Here is a 19,818-nt window from a genome sequence, read left to right as displayed (position 1 = left end):
CAAGGGAATCCTGCCTGCCTCAAGCAACATAGAGGCGGCACATGGACATCCGTTTCAATAACCACCGATACACTTGGCATCCATGACTAATCCTGCCTTGAAGCTATCCAGGCTGACAGCTGTCACGACCTCTTCTGGAAGTGAATTCCATAAACCAACAACCCTCTGGGGGAAGAAATGTTTCCTTTGATTTGTCCACACTTTCTTACCTATGAGCTTTAGGGAGGGCCCCCTAGTCCTAGTATTGTGTGATAGAGAAAATAATTTTTCTCTATCAACCTTTTCTATCCCATGCATGATTTTATACACTTCGATCAAGTCACCCCTTAAATGCCGTCTTTCAAGGCTGAAGAGAACAAGGCGTTGCCACCTAATTTCATAAGGGAGATGCTCCATTCCCTTGATCATTCTTGTTTGTTTATTGATTGATTGATTGATTGTTAGAGTTGAAAGGGACCATGAAGGCCATCAAGTTCAACCCCTGCTCAAGCAGGAAACACCAGTCAAGTGGCAGTTCAATCTTCTCTTTAAAATGTCCAGAGTGTTGGAGTTCACAACGTCCGCTGGTAGGTTGTTCTGTTGGTTGATCGCTCTGATTGTCAGGAAGTCCCTCCTTATCTCCATGTTGAATCTCTCCTTGGTCAGCTTCCAGCCATTGTTCTTCATCTGGCCCTCTGGTGCCCTGGAGAATAAAGTGATCCCCTCCTCTCTGTGACATCCCCTCGTATACTTGTAGACTGCTATCATATCCGCTCTGACCCTCCTTTTCTCTAGGCTATCCATACCCAGTTCCCTCAGTCTTTCTTCATAAGTCTTGGTTTCCAGTCCCTTAATCGTCTTGGTTGCTCTTTTTTGCACCTTCTCCAGAGTTTCAATGTTTCTTTTCAAGTGTGGTGACCAGAACTGAACACAGTACTCCAGGTATGGTCGGACCAGGGCGTAGTAGAGTGGTATTAAGACTTCCCTGGTCTTGGAGTGTATCCCCCTGTTGATGCAGCTTAGGATTGTGTTGGCTTTTTTAGCTGCTGCTGCACATTGTTGGCTCATGTTTAGTTGATTGTCCACCAAGACTCCGAGGTCTCTTTCGCAGTCGCTACTGCTAAGAGGGGTTTCTCCCAGGTTGTATGTGTGTTCAGGGTTTTTTCTGCCTAGGTGAAGGACTTTGCTCTTGTCAATGTTAAACATCATTTTGTTGGTATGGGCCCACTGTGTTAGTTTGTTTAAGTTTAAGTTTAATCAGATTTGTATGCCACCCCTCTCCGCAGAATCGGGGCAGCTCACAGCAATAACAATACAATGTAAAACAAATCTAATATTTAAGTTAATTTAAAAAACACCACAAAATAAAACCAATCAGAATACTAGCATACCATGCATAAATTTTATAAGCCTAAGGGGAGGGAACATGTCAATTCCCCCATGCCTGACGACAGAGGTGGGTTTTAATGAGCTTACAAAAGGCAAGGAGGGTGGGGGCAACTCTGATATCTGGGGGGAGTTGGTTCCAAAGGGTCGGGGCCGCCACAGAGAAGGCTCTTCCCCTGGGTCCCGCCAAATGACATTGTTTAGTTGACGGGACCCGGAGAAGGCCAACTCTGTGGGACCTAACTGGTCGCTGGGATTCGTGCGGCAGAAGGCGGTCCCGGAGATATTCTAGTCCAGTGCCATGAAGGGCTTTATAGGTCATAACCAACACTTTGAATTGTGACCGGAAACTGATCGGCAACCAATGCAGACTGCGGAGTGTTGGTGTGACATGGGCATATTTAGGAAAGCCCGTGATAGCTCTCGCAGCTGCATTCTGCACGATCTGAAGTTTCCGAACACTTTTTAAAGGTAGCCCCATGTAGAGAGCATTACAGTAGTCGAGCCTCGAGGTGATGAGGGCATGAGTGACTGTGAGCATTGACTCCCGATCCAAATAGGGCCGCAACTGGTGCACCAGGCGAACCTGGGCAAATGCCCCCCTCGCCACAGCTGAAAGATGTTTCTCTAATGTGAGCTGTGGATCGAGGAGGACGCCCAAGTTGCGGACCCTCTCTGAGGGGGTTAGTGACTCCCCCCCCCCAGGGTGATGGATGGACAGATGGAATTGTCCTTGGGAGGAAAAACCCACAGCCACTCCATCTTATCCTGGTTGCGCTTGAGTCCATTGACACCCATCCAGACCCCAACAGCCTCCAGGCACCGGCACGTCACTTCCACTGCTTCACTGACTGGACAAGGGGTGGAGATGTAAAGCTGGGTATCATCTGCATACTGATGATACCTCACCGCATGCCCTTGGATGATCTCACCCAGCGGTTTCATGTAGATATTAAATAGTAGGGGGGAGAGGACCGACCCTTGAGGCACCCCACAAGGGAGTAACCTAGAGGTCGACCTCTGCCCCCCCACTAACACCGACTGCAACCGACCAGAGAGGTAGGAAGAGAACCACTGAAGAACAGTGCCTCCCACTCCCAACCCCTCCAGCCGGCGCAGAAGGATACCATGGTCGATGGTATCGAAAGCCGCTGAGAGGTCAAGAAGCACCAGGACAGAGGATAAACCCCTGTCCCGGGCCCACCAGAGATCATCCATCAGCGCGACCAAAGCAGTTTCCGTGCTGTAGCCGGGCCTGAATCCTGACTGCTGAGGACCTAGATCAGAGGTCTTCAAACTTGGCAACTTGAAGACTTGTGGACTTCAACTCCCAGAATTCTCCAGCCACCAATTCAATTCTGGGAGTTGAAGTCCACAAGTCTTCAAGTTGCCAAGGTTGGAGATCCCTGGTTCAGAGGTCTTCAAACTTCAAGCATAGCTGGCTGGAGAATTCTGGGAGTTGAAGTCCACAAGTCTTCAAGTTGCCAAGTTTGGGGACCCCTGACCTAGATAATCGGCTTCGTCCAAGGACCGCTGGAGCTGGAGCGCCACCACCTTGTCAACAACCTTCCCCATAAAGGGAAGGTTGGAGACTGGTCGATAGTTATTGAGAATGGCTGGGTCCAGGGAAGGCTTCTTGAGGAGGGGGCGCACAAGTGTCCAGGTCTTTCTGTATGCTGAACCATATCTTTCTGTGATATGGCTCAGCAGATATGGCTCTGCACGCCACCTATGGCACCTGTGCCATAGGTTTGCCTTCACTGTCTTAGGATATCTTGTGCCCCCAGTGCAGCAAAAATTCTCTAGCTTTGAACTTGCTGCGCATCTTCCCACATGTAGCAATATATGTTCAGCAATTTATTTTGCCCACTGATAGAGTAATTACAGTATAGCTGGAGGCACAGTTCAGCAACAGAAGGGAACCTGACATCTTTCTTGCCATCTGCCAGTCAGCATTGACGAATGTTCAGCACTTCATTAAAAATGCTAAATTTTAGCAGGTGGCAGCTTGTTCTTTGTCCCAAAAGTAACCAAGTTGGATTTGGGTAGGATTTGGAAAAGAAACCAGTAGGGGATGCCAGGTCTGTAGGCTAAGTTGGGAAATTGAGGGAAAAAGAAAGATAATGGTTAAGAACAAAGCATTTCTGTTTTACTGGGGCTCACAGTGTTTCATGCAGGGGATAAATAGAAACATAGAAACATAGAAGACTGATGGCAGAAAACGACCTCATGGTCCATCTAGTCTGCCCTTATACTATTTCCTGTATTTCATCTTAGGATGGATATATGTTTATCCCAGGCATGTTTAAATTCAGTTCCTGTGGATTTACCAACCATGTCTGCTGGAAGTTTGTTCCAAGGATCTACTACTCTTTCAGTGAAATAATATTTTCTCACGTTGCTTTTGATCTTTCCCCCAACTAACTTCAGATGGTGTCCCTTTGTTCTTGTGTTCACTTTCCTATTAAAAACACTTCCCTCCTGGACCTTATTTAACCCTTGAACATATTTAAATGTTTTGATCATGTCTCCCCTTTTCCCTTCTGTCCTCCAGACTATACAGATTAAGTTCATTAAGTCTTTCCTGATACGTTTTATGCTTAAGACCTTCCATAATTCTTGTAGCCCGTCTTTGGACCCGTTCAATTTTGTCAATATCTTTTTGTAGGTGAGGTCTCCAGAACTGAACACAGTATTCCAAATCCAGCAGGTTCTGACAAGTTCTGGAGAACCGAGAGCAGAAATTTTGAGTAGTTTGGAGGACCGGCACATGCTAGCTCTGGCTGGTTCCGAAGTAGGGAGGAAATGGAGATTTTGCATATTTTATTTATTCAATTAAATTTTTATGCCGCCCTTCTCCTTAGACTCAGGGCGGCTTACAACATGTTAGCAATAGCTGGGGTGGCGCAGCAGGTAGAGTGCTGTACTGCAGGCCACTGAAGCTAACTTGTAGATCTGAAGGTCAGCAGTTCAAATCTCATCAACGGCTCAAGGTTGACTCAGCCTTCCATCCTTCCGAGGTGGGTAAAATGAGGACCCGGATTGTGGGGGCAATAGGCTGGCTCTGTTAAAAAAGTGCTATTGCTAACATGTTGTAAGCCGCCCTGAGTCTAAGGAGAAGGGCGGCATAAAAATTGAATAAATAAATAGATAGATGGATGGATGGACATATCCTTTCGCCTGGAGTGGGGAGGAAATGGGGATTTTGCAGGATCCTTCCCCTGGAGTGGGGAGGGAATGGGGATTTTGCAGGATCCTTCCCCTGGAGTGGGGAGGGAATGGGAATTTTGCAGGATCCTTCCCCTGGAGTGGGGAGGGAATGGGAATTTTGCAGGATCCTTCCCCTGGAGTGGGGAGGGAATGGGGATTTTGCAGGATCCTTCCCCTGGATTGGGGAGGGAATGGGGATTTTGCAGGATCCTTCCCCTGGAGTGGGGAGGGAATGGGGATTTTGCAGGATCCTCCCCCTGGATTGGGGAGGGAATGGGGATTTTGCAGGATCCTTCCCCCAGGAGTGGGGAGGGAATGGGGATTTTGCAGGATCCTTCCCCCAGGAGTGGGGAGATAATGGAGATTTTGCAGCATCCTTCCCCAGCCGCGCCTACCAAGCCACACCCACCAAGCCATACTATGCCCACCAAGCCATGCCCACAGAACCAGTAGTAAAAAACATTGGATTTCACCAGTGGTTTCATATATTTGTCTGTAAACCATCAGGAGCTGAGTTCATTTTGAAAGACACTTTAGCTTTCAATTGGATAAAGGCTTGCACTTATTTTCTGAAGTGTATAAACAGGACAAGTTCATTTCAATTAATTCTGCAGGTAAATTCACAGCTTCTGAATCACATGTTTCAGATGCTACATTCTATTCTATTCTATTCTATTCCATTTCTTTCCATTCCATTCCATTCCATGTGTATGATTCGATTGTGTGTTGTTTTGTTATATATTGGGGTTTCTTTTTTTGGACTTTTTAATCTAAAACCGTAATCTAGATTTTTAAATATTAGATTTGTTACTATGTACTGTTCTTCACCAGTGTTGTGAGCCGCCCCGAGTCTGCGGAGAGGGGCGGCATATAAATCCAATAAATCTAATCTAATCTAATTCCATTCCATTCCATTCCATTCCATTCCATCATCATCATCATCATCATCATCATCATCATCATCATCATCATTATTATTATTATTATTATTATCTGTTCGGTTTTGTTGAATAAGTGAGAAAAAAATAAGGGAAGAAAAGGGGGTGAAAAGCCACTTTTTAAAAATATTTTTTATTAAATTGGAAAAACAGACAAAACATACATTACATGTAACGTTTAGTGGAGCAACAATCGCTCCTCTCAAAGTAGAAGTCATCTTTATATTTGTAATAAGTAAAAAAGAAAATAAATAAATAAACTAACTTTATCGTTATTTATAAGATACTTGAATATATTTGTTATGAATTGTTGTGTCGTGCTGTGAGCCGCCCCGAGTCTGTGGAGAGGGGCGGCATACAAATCTAAATAATAAATAAATAAAATAAATAAAATAAATAAATATCAATTGTAAGATAATAAGTAAAAAACACATCTAAAACATTTAGAAATATATAGAAATTTTAAATTTATGACTTAAAATGAACTATGAAAAAAGAAAAAAGAGAGAAATGATAGAAGAGGAAAGAAGGAGTTTATCTTTATATTGTTAATAATCACTGTCTAATACAATATAACTACTAGGTACAAATATATTTAAAATAGTGTAATAGTGCCACTTTTTAAAGAGGAAAGAAATGGAAGGAATGAAGGAACTTTGCTTTGGTTAAGGAAACCAAAGAGATGCTTCGTCCGTGAATTAAACATGCTCGTGCCCCTCCACGTTTTTCCCTCCAGAGCACCAATCACCTCTGGCTAGCAATCTAGTGATCTGTCCCTTAGCAAAAGAAGTTTCTGGTCTTTGAACAGGCTTACAGGACAGCTGGCCGACGGGCTTGACAGATGCCAAAGAGGCCGAGCAGCCAGTAATCTCAGATCCAAAGCTGTTCCAGGTCATCAAACCGGTGTGCTGGAAATGTCGAGATCAATGTGGTTAGAGGGGAGATGTATGTGCTCCCAGGTTGAAAATGTTCTTGCCTTAAGCAGAGCAGGTGTGAGTAGGATGGGTGACAGAATGAATGCAACCTGGCTGGTAACAATGCATGATTGATTGGAATACCGGCCCAATTGGTGGCAACGGATTTAGCAATAGCAGTAGCACTTAGACCAGGTGATGGGCTCCTATGGGTATGGTCAGGTACGCAGAATCAGTAGGAAATAAAATATTTTTTTTTATTTTTTTTCTCTTCTGGGCTCTGGGTAGGTTTTTTCCTATCCCAGTAAATGAGGTTGATTGTGTATAATTTTAGAAGAGCTGTGCATACGTGTGTGTGTACATATATACATACCAATACAGTTTATATAGTAGATAATGTATATTTTTGTATGCCTGTGTATAATATGTATATTATGTATATGTATACAGTGATACCTTGTCTTACAAACTTAATTGGTTCCGGGACGAGGTTCTTAAGGTGAAAAGTTTGTAAGACGAAGCAATGTTTCCCATAGGAATCAATGGAAAAGTGATTAATGCGTGCAAGCCCAAAATTAACATCTTTTGCCAGCCGAAGTGCCCGTTTTTGTGCTGCTGGAATTCCCCTGAGGCTCCCCTCCATGGGAAACCCCACTTCTGTGTTTTTGTGATGCTGAAGGAGAATCCTAGCAGGGGAATCCCAGCAGGGGAACCCCAGCATCACAAAAACGAGTGCTTCGCCAGCAAAGGAAGTCCAGAGGTGGGATTTCCCAGCAGGCTGGCAGGGCGATGGGGAGAGCGCGTTCCGGCCCGTGCGCCCGACACTGAAAATCACTTTCGCCAGCCTCCGGAGAACGAAATAGAGTGAGAGCGACAGAGCAAGATAAAGAGAAAGTGAGAAAGAGAGAGAGAGAGAAAGAGGGGGGAGACAAAGAGATAGCAAGAGAGAGAGAACGAGAGAGAGAACAGTGAGCGAAAGAAAACAAGAGAGAAAGAGTGTGAGAGAGAAAGCAAGAGAGAGAGAGAAAGAAAACAAGAGAGGGAAAGTGAGAAAAAGAGAGAGAGAGCAAGAGGGGGAGAGATAGAGAAAGAGAGAGAAAGAAAGAAAGAAAGAAAGAGAGAGATGAGAGAGGAAGGAAGAGAGTGAGAGAGAGGGGAAGAAAGCAAGAGAGAGAAAGAGAGAGAGAAAGAAAGAAAGAAAGAGATGAGAGGAAGGAAGAGAGTGAGAGAGAGGAAGAAAGTAAGAGCGAAGGTTTTTCTTACTTTGAATGTTCCTGGCGGGCTGGCAGGGCGATGGGGAGAGCGCGCGCTGGCCCGCGCGCCCGACACTGAAAATCGCCTTCGCCGGTCCCCGCTGTGAGAACGCCTGCCCTGCCTCTCTTGCAGCAGAGAAGAAAGAGAGGCGGATCAGGCGGGCAGGTGGGGGCAGCGGCAAGTAGCCAGGGGCGCGAGGGGGCTAGAGGCGCAGGGGGCGGGGGCGGCCGCGGCTTTGTGCACGCCCTTGGAAAAGGGTGCGTGGGGGGGCATTTTGGGGGGCGCTGGGCCAGGCGTGCGCAGCCTACAGCGAACGGTGCGGCACAATGACTGCTGCGGGCGCCAGGGGGCAGGCACACGGTGGTGGGCCAAAACCGCCCTCCCCCCCATTTTTCAATTTGGCTGGGCCCCTGACGCCAGTACCATTAGTACCGGCCTATCGGCGGCCCTGGGTAGAGGTACCACTGTACTTGAATGCAATGCTTTGTTCCCTAAGGAGATTAAAAACAAAACCCAAAAATGGTGCACATATTTTTCAACACTCTTTTGTATTCTAACAAAGAGCAAAGTCATCAGGGGTTAAGAGATAATAGCTGACCTCCAGCCTTGGTTTCACTTCGCCAAAAGAACGGAGGAAGAAAACTTTTGGTAGAGATGTTGGAAACATTTTTCACCGGTTGTAATCATTATAAGCTGCCCTATGAACTGACCTCGCTTTGTTACAGCTGTGATAAAACATGCTGGACATTGCTTGCTGCATCTATCTGGTAGGCTTTTAACTTCTGATGGAAATTTTAATGCTGTGGAAATGCTAGAAAACTGGACAAATTCCACATTTGAGTCCATCGGTGTTTCAAAAAGACGACTAAGGGACCGAAGACATATGAAGAACAGTTGCAGGAACTGGGCATGGCTAGTTTAATGAAAAGAAGGACATGATAGCAGTCTTCTAATATCTCAGGGGCTGCCACAAAGAAGAGGGGGTCAACACCTTCTCCAAAGCACCTGAGCGCATGTAGGAAGAAAAATTCCAGGTCCAGTTTGAGGCTGGGAACAAAATGCTCTCTACATGGGGCTACCTTTGAAAAGTGTTCAAAAACTTCAGATCGTGCAGAATGCAGTTGCGAGAGCAGTCATGGGCTTCCCTAGGTATGCCCATGTTACACCAACACTCCGCAGTCTGCATTGATTGCCGATCAATTTCCGGTCACAATTCAAAGTGTTGGTTATGACCTTTAAAGCCCTTCATGGCATCGGACCAGAATATCTCCGAGACCGCCTTCTGCCGCACGAATCCCAGTGACCGGTTAGGTCCCACAGAGTTGGCCTTCTCCGGGTCCCGTCAACTAAACAATGTCGGTTGGCGGGCCCCAGGGGAAGAGCCTTCTCTGTGGCAGCCCCGACTCTCTGGAACCAGCTCCCCCCAGAGATTAGAACTGTCCCTAGCCTCCTCGCCTTTCGCAAACTCCTTAAAACCCACCTTTGTCGTCAGGCATGGGGGAACTGAGATATCTCCCCCGGGCCTATACAATTTATGTATGGTATGCTTGTGTGTATATCTGTTTAATAATGGGGTTTTTTAAATATTTTATATTGTAAATTATTAGATTTGTTATAAACTGTTTTTATTGTGTGTGAGCCGCCCCGAGTCTACGGAGAGGGGCGGCATACAAATCTAATAAATAAATAAATAAATAAATAAATAAATAAATAAATAAATAAATAAATAAATAAATAAATAAATAAATAAATAAATAAATAAATAAATAAATAAATAAATAAATAAATAAATAAATAAATAAATAAATAAATAAATAAATAAATAAATAAATAAATAAATAAATAAATAAATAAATAAATAAATAGGATTGGATTGGATTGGATTGGATTGGATTGGATTGGATTGGATTGGATTGGATTGGATTGGATTGGATTGGATTGGATTGGATTGGATTGTAGATAAAATGGAGGCTGGAGGCTGATTGGAAAGAAAAGGTCTCTTTATAGAATTATTTATTAGCCAAGTGTGATTGGACACATAAGGAATTTGTCTTTGGTGCATATGCTCTCAGTGTATATAAAAGAAAAGATACATTTGTCAAGAATCATGAGGTGCAACATATAATGATTGTCATAGGGTACAAATAAGCAATCAAGGTGTTGATTATTACCTTTAAAACCTTACATGGCTTAGGGCCAGACTATCTTCAAGCAATTGATAAGGGCCCACAGGGTTGGCCTTCTCTGGGTCCCGTCAGCTAAAAAATGTCAGTTGATGAGCCCCTAGGGCAAGGCCTTCTCTGTGGTTGCCCCCACCCTACTAGCCTTCCCAAAAACTGTAAAGATCTGGCTTTTCCAGCAGTCCTGGGGTTCTTGATCCGATGGCATGCTGTCAAGATCCAACCAGGAAAGATATGCATGTGGGTTTTTTAGAGGTTTTGGTTGTTCATCACAGGTTTTAAATCGTTTTGTACTGTATTTTATGGGGTTTTATATTGTAATTTATGTATATTTGGCTGTCAGCTGTCCAGAGTCCTCTGGGAGTGGGACGGCATATGAGCCTAAATAAGTAAGTAAGTACAGTAAGTAAGTAAGTAAGTAAGTAAGTAAGTAAGTAAGTAAGTAAGTAAGTAAGTAATAAACAATCAGGAAACAATCAATATTAATATAAATCGTAAGGATACAAGCAACAAATTATAGTCATGCAGTCTTTAGTGGGAGGAGATGGGTGATAGGAATGATGAGAAGTAGTGATGGGCGAACCCAACGGTGTTCGGGTTCAGCAAGTTTGGACGAACTTTACGCAAAATTCTGCCAAACTTGAACCGAGCCCGAACTTGAACTCCGAACGCTGCGTGACGTCAAAGCTCCACCCCCAGAATCCCATCGTTTTTTATTTTTATGGATTTTTTATTTTTATTTATTTTTATTTTTACGAAAAAGGACCGCCCTTTGCTTGCAGCGCCACTGTGGCGTCCTTTTTCGTAAAAATAACAATGTTTATTTTTACATGAAAAGACCTCCCTTTGAAGGAGCTGGGGAATCCCTCCCACGAAGAGATTCCAGGGGCGGAGCTTTGACGTCACCGGCAGGTTGCTAAGGACGCCAAGGTGATCACTTCCTGGATTCCATGGAACATGTTTATTTTTATGAGGTGGTCCCCGCCGGGGCTTTGACGTCACGGAGACATCACTACCTGGCTTTTGGTGTGGAGGCTGGGGAAGTGGGGGGCGGGGGATTCCCCTCTGCCTGCCACCGCCCCCCCTCCCCTTTGACATTGGAAAAGTAAGACGGTGGCAAGTTTCTCGGCGGGGCCCACCTCGGCGGCGGCTTTAACATGCCGAGAAACTTGCCACAGTCTTACTTTCCCAATGGAGAAACGCTCCCCACACTCACCGTATGTGCCCATCCTCCTTCCGACATTAAAGGGGATAGGGGCAGTGGCAGGCAGAGGGGAATCCCCTGCACCCACTCTCCCAGCCTCCCCATGATGGGATTCTGAGGGCGGGGCTTTGACGTCATGGAGACATCACTTCCTGGCCAGCTGAGGCAACCGAACGCCGAACGCGACCCCGAGCTTTGCCCGAAGTTTCAAAACATTTTGGGTTCGTGTTCGGCATACCGAACACTGCAAAATTCGGTATGGACCCGAATTGTGCGAGTTCGGTTCGCCCATCACTAATGAGAAGACTAATAGTAATAGTAATGCAGCCTTGGTTAATACTTTGACAGCAGTGAGAGAATTATTTGTTTAGCAGAGTGATGGTGTTCAAGAAAAAACTGTTCTTGTGTCTAGTTGTCTTAGTGTGCAGTGCTCTATAGTGTCGTTTTGAGGGTAGGTATTGAAACTATTTATGTCCAGGATGTGAGGAGGTCAGTAAATAGCCATTTCAATTTTTAATATATTTTTTAACTGGTCACATAGGTCACCTGGCAATCAGTAGTTTTAAAGTGTGACCTGGTTGCCAAGCATTCAGATTGCAATAATAATAATAATAATAATAATAATAATAATAATAATAATAATAATAATAATAATAATAATAATAAATATTACTATTATTATTATTATTATTATTATTATTATTATTATTATTATTATTATTATTATTATTTAGATTTGTATGCCGCCCCTCTCCAAAGACTCCAATCCTAGGACTAGCACTGGAGAACTGGAGAACATTACGACATTTTGTGACAGTTGCAAGTGCTTTACTGGCCATAAAGCACCTTTCCAAGACTCCTATAACTTTGAAGCAATGACTAACAGGAAGTAATTGAAAGAAGTTGGTCTCACCTTGGAAAGTTTTATTTTGTTTCCCAAGGCTGTGCCTTTTTCTTTCTTTTCACTCCTATAGCAGGGGAGCCTGCTATTTCTTGGGAGTTTTTATCCTTGTGTAATTAACAGCTCTCAAGGGCCTTTTAAGGTGTATTTTCTTACTGGAACGACTTCACTAAAATGACTACAGTTCTAATCCCTTTGTCTTGGTTTTAAATATCTGTATTGTGAAACAAAGGATGCTGCAGCCTTGGTTTTTCTCTCAGCCATGACAACCTCTTACAGTGGAGCACTTTGGAAATTTCATGAATATCTAAGCATTGTTAAATGCCAAACAATTGCAAGATGCTCAAACTTATGCTTTGGGGGCTTTTCATATTCTGGTTTCTAAGCAGAGGTCTTAAATAATTTCGTTCGGCAAAGGATTTTCATCCCCAACATGCAGCCATTTATAAAAATTGGCTGGGATAAATTTACAGAAGGAAGTAAAGTAGAAGAATGGTTCTTAAGTAGAAAAGTTTGTAAGAAGAAGCAATTTTTCCCATAGGAATCAATGTAAAAGCAAATAATGTGTGCGATTGGGGAAACCACAGGGAAGGTGGAGGCCCTGTTTCCTCCCAGGAGATTCCTAGAGAGGCCCCATGGAGGCTTATCTCCGCCTTTTCTGGCCCTGTTTCCTCCCAGGAGATTCCTAGAGAGGCCCCATGGAGGCTTCTCCCTGTCTTTTCTGGTCCTGTTTCCTCCCAGGAGATTTCTAGAGAGGCCCCTCAGAGGCTTCTCCCCACCTTTTCCAGCCCTGTTTCCTCCCTGGAAATTCCTAGAGAGGCCCCACAGAGGCTTCTCCCCACCTTTTCCAGCACTGTTTCCTCCCAGGAGATTCCTAGAGAGGCCCCACAGAGGCTTCTCCCCACCTTTTCCAGCCCTGTTTCCTCCCAGGAGATTACTAGAGAGGCCCCACGGAGGCTTCTCCCCACCTTTTCCAGCCCTGTTTCCACCCAGGAGATTCCTAGAGAGGCCCCACGGAGGCTTCTCCCTGCCTTTTCCGGTTACAGTTTTGGAGGCTTGGGTTTGTAAGTGAAAAATGGTTCTTGAGAAGAGGCAAAAAAAATCTTGAACACCCAAGTTCTTATCTAGAAAAGTTTGTAAGTAGAAGCGTTTTTAGGTAGAGGTACCACTGTATATATTTCTAAAAATTGGCTGGGATAAATTCACAGAAGGAAGTAGAGTAGAAGAATGGTTCTTAAGTAGAAATGTTTGTAAGAAGAAGCAATTTTTCCCATAGGAATCAATGTAAAAGCAAATAATATGTGCGATTGGGGAAACCACAGGGAGGGTGGAGGTCCTGTTTCCTCCCAGGAGATTCCTAGAGAGGCCCCACAGAGGCTTCTCCCTGCCTTTTCTGACCCTCTTTCCTCCCAGGAGATTCCTAGAGAGGCCCCCGTATTTCTCTCTCTCTCTCTCTCTCATCCATCTGTCTGTCTATGTACAGAGCTTTGCTAACTAAAATGTTCCTCCTTTCTCCTCTAGGCTGTATGTAGATGGTCCCTTCGGGAGCCCGTTTGAAGAATCTTTCAATTATGAAGTCAGCCTGTGCATAGCTGGAGGCATCGGAGTAACTCCATTTGCAGCTATCTTCAATACCCTGCTGTATGTAAGCTTCATTGCATTGAAGTCGCCCCCGTGTCACCCCCAAGATTGACCTAGAGTCTTCTACCAAATATATTTCGCAGTCATACAATTCCCCCTGGAATATCAAAACCCGTGATTTTTATTCAGCAACATTTGCAGATCAGGGATATTAAATCTCTGCAGGGATTTGAAGCCTTGATGCATGGGGAGATCCAGTTGGCATGACCTCATCAAAAGCAGGGGCATTTGCAATAAACTCCAGCTGTCCCCTTGGAATGACTTGGAAACTTGAATTGCCACTGGGAGGGAGGGAAATAAAAAGAAAGGAAGGGAAGGGGTGAACGGAGGTTTAAATGGTTTACCAAGCAATTTTATCTTGCAATTTTGTTGGCAGTAAACACTATCGCCAGCAGTTTTCCCTACCGTACTAGTCAGCAAGCCAAACTAGAGCTGCAAATATATGGATAGAAATACACTGGTCAAAGGAATAAAGGGAACACTTAAACAACACAATATAACTCCAAGTAAATCAAACTTCTGTGAAATCAAACTGTCCGCTTAGGAAGCAACACTGATTGACAATCAATTTCACATGCTGTTGTGCACATTCAACTTTGTACAGAACAAAGTATTCAATGAGAATACTTTGGAGGGAAGGGGCAATTTAAAAAGGACATTGATGAACTAGAGCAAGTTCAAAAGAGAGTTACAAGGATGGTGAGTGGTCTGGAAACCATATCCTATGAGGAACGGTTAAAATATTAGTCTGCAAAGAAGACAGAGGAGACTTGATAGCTGTCTACAAATATCTGAAGGGCTGTCACAGAGCAGAGGGATCAACATTGTTCTCATTAGCACATAGAAGGACTAGAAACAATGGAATGAAACTGCAAGGGAGTAGATTTAGATTAGATATCAGAACCAACTTTCTAACGGCAAGGGTGATAAACCAGTGCAACAGTTTGCCCCAGGAGGTGGTGGGCTCACCTTCACTGGAGGTCTTCAAGCAGAGACTGGACAGTCATCTTTCTGGGATGGTTTGATGAATCCTGCATTGCCAAATTGCCAAATCTGTAAAGAAGGGGGATAAAACCTTTTTCAGATATATTAGTGATAGGAAGAAGAAAAACTGCAGCATCACGAAGCTTAGTACCGGGAATAATACATGCATTGATGGGAATAAGGAGATTGCTGACCATTTCAATAGCTACTTCTGTTCAGTTTTCTCAAAAGACACCTTACAATATAATACAATAGATGGATATAGCATTGCTTCCAGCTGTACGGATTCAGCTCCAGTGATCTGAGAAGCCGATGTCTTAGAAGAACTTGAACATTTAAAGATAAATAAGGCAATGGGTCCAGATGGCATCTACCCCAGAGTTCTTAAAGAACTCAGATTTGTCATTTTTACCCCACTGATTGATTTGTTTAACCAATCCCTGTTAACACGAGAAGTTCCTGAGGATTGGAGAATGGCCAGTGTTGTGCCTATCCACAAGAAGGGCAGTAGAGAAGAAGCTGGTAACTACAGGCCAGTTAGCTTGACATCAGTTATAGTTAAAATGATGGAGACTCTAATCAAAAAGAGGATAAATCAGCATCTAAAAAACAATAACTTATTGGACCCAAATCAGCATGGCTTTACTGAAGGCAAATCATGTCAGACTAATCTCATTGATTTCTTTGACTATGTCACAAAGGTGTTATGATTAAGCATCTACCTCTAGAAGAAGCAGTTCCTAAGTAGAATTAAGAAGTCTACTAAATACTTAGGAATTCTACATACTACCCTAAAAACTTAGGAATTCTATTAAGTATTAAGTAGAAGATACTTCTGGGAATGGAATGGAGTAGAGCAGGGTAGAGTAGAATAGAATAGAATAGAATAGAATAGAATGGAATAAGCTGGAAGGGACCTTGGAGATCCTGAAGGGACCATGAAGATCTCATGGAATTTAAGCAGATTTTTTATAAATGCCTAGGTTTAGTAACAGATTCAGTTCTGGCTACCCTTGCAACAACTTTACAATAGATGTCTTTCTAGTCTGGTGATGGTGTCTTACTGGTCATCTCAACGTTGCCTGGTGTACCAGCCAGGTCTTCTCAGCACAATGTCTAAAAAGGAATTTTAAGGAGCTTTGGTGGCACAGTGGTTAGAATACATTATTGCAGGCTGACTCTGCCCACAGCCTAAAGTTTGATCCCGGAGCAATCAAGGTCAACTCAGCCTTCCATCCTTCCGAGGTTGGTAAAATTAAAACCCAGATTGCTGGGGGCAATATGTTGACATTAAACTTCCCAGAGAGTGCTGTGATAAGGTGGTACATAAGGATAAGTGCTAATTCTATTAAATTCGTTTTTAACTACTAATTTCTTATTGCTTCTCCCCAACTCCAAACGTGGTGTGTGAAGGGATGACTGGAACCACTACAAACTCCGAAGGCTTTATTTCATCTGGGTGTGCAGAGACATCTTGTCCTTCCACTGGTTTGCGGAGCTACTTTGCAAATTGCATAACAAGGTAAGGAGTAAGTAAATCAGAATAGAGCTGGGGGTCTTCTAGCCCAACTCCCTATTGAAGCAGGAGACCCTATAGCAGTGATGGTGAACCTATTGCACGGGTGCCACAGGTGGCACGCGGAGCCATATCTGCTGGCACATGAGCCGTTGCCCTAGCTCAGCTCCAATGTGCATGTATGCCGCCCCGAGTCTTCGGAGAGGGGCGGCATACAAATCTAAGTAATAAATAATAAATAAATAAATAAATAAATAAATGTGTGTGTGTGCCGGCCAGCTGATTTTTGGCTTGCACAGAGCCTCTGGGGGGATAGGGAGGGTGTTTTTGACTTCCAGAAAGCCTCCAGAGGGATGGGGAGGGCGGCTTTACCCTCCCACGGCTCCAGGGAAGACTTTGGAGCCCGCGGAGGGTGAAAAATGAGCCTACTGCCCCACCAGAAGCTGGGAAACAGGGTGTTTCCGGCATCCAGAGGGCCTCCTAGGGATGGGGGGAGCTGTTTTCGCCCTCCCCAGGCATTGAATTATGGGTGTGGTCACTTGAGCATGCACATTAGTGTATGTGCACACTCTTTTGGCACACAAGGAAAAAAAGGTTCACTGTCACTGCCTTTCACCAGAAGAGCCCTTCACTCCTCCACTCGGAACAGAATGCCCTACGAAAGCAGACTATCAGTCCTAGGTCTAGAAAGCTTAGAACTACGACGCCTAAAACACGATCTAAGTATTACCCACAAAATCATATGCTGCAACGTCCTGCCTGTCAATGACTACTCCAGCTTCAACCGCAACAACACAAGAGCACGCAACAAATTCAAACTTAATATTAATCGCTCCAAGCTTGACTGTAAAAAATATGACTTTAGCAATCGAGTTGTCGAAGCGTGGAACTCATTACCGGACTCAATAGTGTCAACCCCTAACCCCCAACATTTCTCCCTTAGACTATCCACGATTGACCTCTCCAGGTTCCTAAGAGGTCAGTAAGGGGCATACATAAGTGCACTAGCCTGCCTTTCGTCCCCTGTCCAATTGTCTCTCCTTATCTCATATATCATATATCTTTTCTTCCTTTCATATATCTTCTCCTCTACTTTTATATCTTTTCTTTATATATAATACTTCATGTCTATTCTCTTCCATATGTATTGTGTATTGGACAAATGAATAAATAAAAATAAGTAAGTAAATAAGTAAGTAAGTAAGTAAGTAAGTAAGTAAGTAAGTAAGTAAGTAAGTAAGTAAGTAAATAAATAAATAAATAAATAAATAACAAAGTTGGAAGGGATTTGGAAAGGCCACACTTGGAATACTGCATTCATTTTGGTCACCATGATGCAATAAGGATATTGAGACTCTATAAAAAGTGCAGAGAAGAGCAACAAAGATGATTAGGGGACTGGAGGCTAAAACATATGAAGAATGGTTTCAAGAAATGGGTATAGATAGATAGATAGATAGATAGATAGATAGATAGATAGATAGATAGATAAAAATAAATAAAATAAAATAATAAATAAATAAATAAATAAAATAAAAAATAAAATAAAATAAAATAAAATAAAATAAAATAAATATACTATTTCAGATAGGTGGGTTTCCAGAATTTCTTTAAAACCTCCAGGGACTGAGCATCTACAACTTCTGGAGGCAAGGTATTCCATTGATTAATTGTCCTAGCTGTTAGGAAATTCCTCTTTAATTCCAAGTTGCTCCTCTCCTTGATTAGTTTCCATCCGTTGTTTCTTGTCTTGCTTTCTGGTGCTTCGGAAAATAAGTTGACCCCCTTTTCTTTTTGGCAAGCCCTCAAATATTGGAATACTGCTCTCATGTCCTTTCTCTCTCTCTCTCTCTCTCTTTCTACTATGCACCAGCTCTGGCAAGAAAACCGACCAGATTTTATCAATATTCAGCTGTACCTCAGTCAAACAGATGGAATACAGGTACGTTGCAAACTACAGCTCGCAGCTGTATTTCAAATACTTGAAAATAAACCCTTTGTCTAATTAACATTTGGAGGTTTCCTTGAGCACCATGGATCGTCCACTGATGCTGGGAGCTTGAGAAATGAAATTGAGTCGATGGGTATTCTGCTGCTCAGGCCCATTGAAGACCTAGTGGGGTGATGGAAAATACAGTGGTACCTCTACTTACGAACGCCTCTACTTAAGAACTTTTCTAGATAAGAACCAGGTGTTCAAAATTATTTTTGCCTCTTCTTAAGAACCATTTTCTACTTAAGAATCCGAGCCCGGAAAAATTTCCAAGGAAATTTGAGAGTGGCACGAGGGCCCGGCCAGTTTCCTGCCATTCCCCCTTTAATCCCGGCCATCTCAGGAATCCCGGCCATCTCGCCCCTGGAATCCCATTATGGAGAGGCTGGGGAGTGGGGGCAGGGGATTCCCCTCTGCCTGCCACCGCCCCCCTCCCCTTTGACATCGGAAGAGGATGGGCATGTGTGGTGTGTGTGGGGAGCATTTCTCCATTGGGAAAGTAAGACGGTGGCAAGTTTCTCGGTGGGGACCACCTCGGCGACGGCTTTAACACACCGAGAAACTTGCCACCGTCTTACTTTCCCAACGGAGAAACGCTCCCCACACACACAGTGCGCGCCCATTCCCCCTTTCGACGTCAAAGGGCAGGGGGGCGGTGGCAGGCAGAGGGGAATCGCCCACCCCCACTCCCCCAGCCTCCGCACCAAAAGCCTGGAAGAGATGACTCCATGACGTCAAAGCCCTGGCGGGGACCACCTCGTAAAAATAAACATGTTCCATGGAATCCAGGAAGTGATCACCTTGGCGTCCTTAGCAACCTGCTTGTGACGTCAAAGTTCCCAGTTATTTTTACGAAAAAGGACACCACAGCAGCACTGCAAGCAAAAGGCGGCCATTTTTCGTAAAAATAAAAATAAATAAAAATAAAAAATCCATAAAAATAAAAAATGATGGGATTCCGGGGGTGGAGCTTTGATGTCACGCAGTGTTCGGAGTTCGAGTTCAGGTTCGGTTCGGGTTCGGCCGAATTTTGCATAAAGTTCGTCCAAACTTGCCAAACCCGAACACCATTGGGTTCGCCCATCACTACTTCTCATCATTCCTATCACCCATCTACTCCCAGTTATGACCGCATGACTATAATTTGTTGCTTGTATCCTTACGATTTATATTAATATTGATTGTTTCCTGATTTATATTAATATTGATTGTTTATTATTTACTTACTTACTTATGACTGTAACTTGTGGCTTGTATCCTTACAATTTTTAATAACATTGTTTCTACATTGCTTATTTGACCCCTTATGACAATCACTACCATATGATTCTTGACAAATTTATATTTGCTTTTATGTACACTGAGAGCATATGCACCAAGACAAATTCCTTGTGTGTCCAATCACACGTGGCCAATAAAGAATTCTATTATTCTTTACAGCAGAAAAGGGGTTTTTTGTCAGCACAAGGAGTCTGCTTCTTATTTTGGGAACACCTAGGTCAGAACAGCACCAAAGTTTCAACAGGTATCTAAGGAAGCTGTCCACAGATGCAGGATAATTTTCATATAATCAGATGCACACATGCCTGCACAAACACATGGGGCTACCTTTGAAAAGTGTTCGGAAACTTCAGATCGTGCAGAATGCAGCTGCGAGAGCAGTCATGGGCTTTCCCAAATATGCCCATGTTACACCAACACTCCGCAGTCTGCATTGG

The 19,818-nt window shown here is 43.7% G+C and overlaps 1 protein-coding gene across 2 annotated transcripts in view; it reads left to right on the top strand.

Annotated features, from left to right (window-relative positions):
* Positions 1–19,818, top strand: part of NOX4 (NADPH oxidase 4) — a 117,057-nt gene that overhangs the window by 84,826 nt on the left and 12,413 nt on the right. For both annotated transcript variants that reach the window (XM_070751644.1, XM_070751643.1), the window contains 3 exons: positions 13,488–13,607; positions 16,005–16,113; positions 17,981–18,049. In XM_070751644.1, the coding sequence (XP_070607745.1) occupies positions 13,488–13,607; positions 16,005–16,113; positions 17,981–18,049 (298 nt within the window). The remainder of the gene's footprint in view (positions 1–13,487; positions 13,608–16,004; positions 16,114–17,980; positions 18,050–19,818) is intronic.

This window comes from Erythrolamprus reginae, chromosome 4 (assembly GCF_031021105.1).
Source record: "Erythrolamprus reginae isolate rEryReg1 chromosome 4, rEryReg1.hap1, whole genome shotgun sequence".
NCBI lineage: Eukaryota > Metazoa > Chordata > Lepidosauria > Squamata > Dipsadidae > Erythrolamprus > Erythrolamprus reginae.
This window is presented reverse-complemented; position numbering and strand designations above follow the sequence as displayed.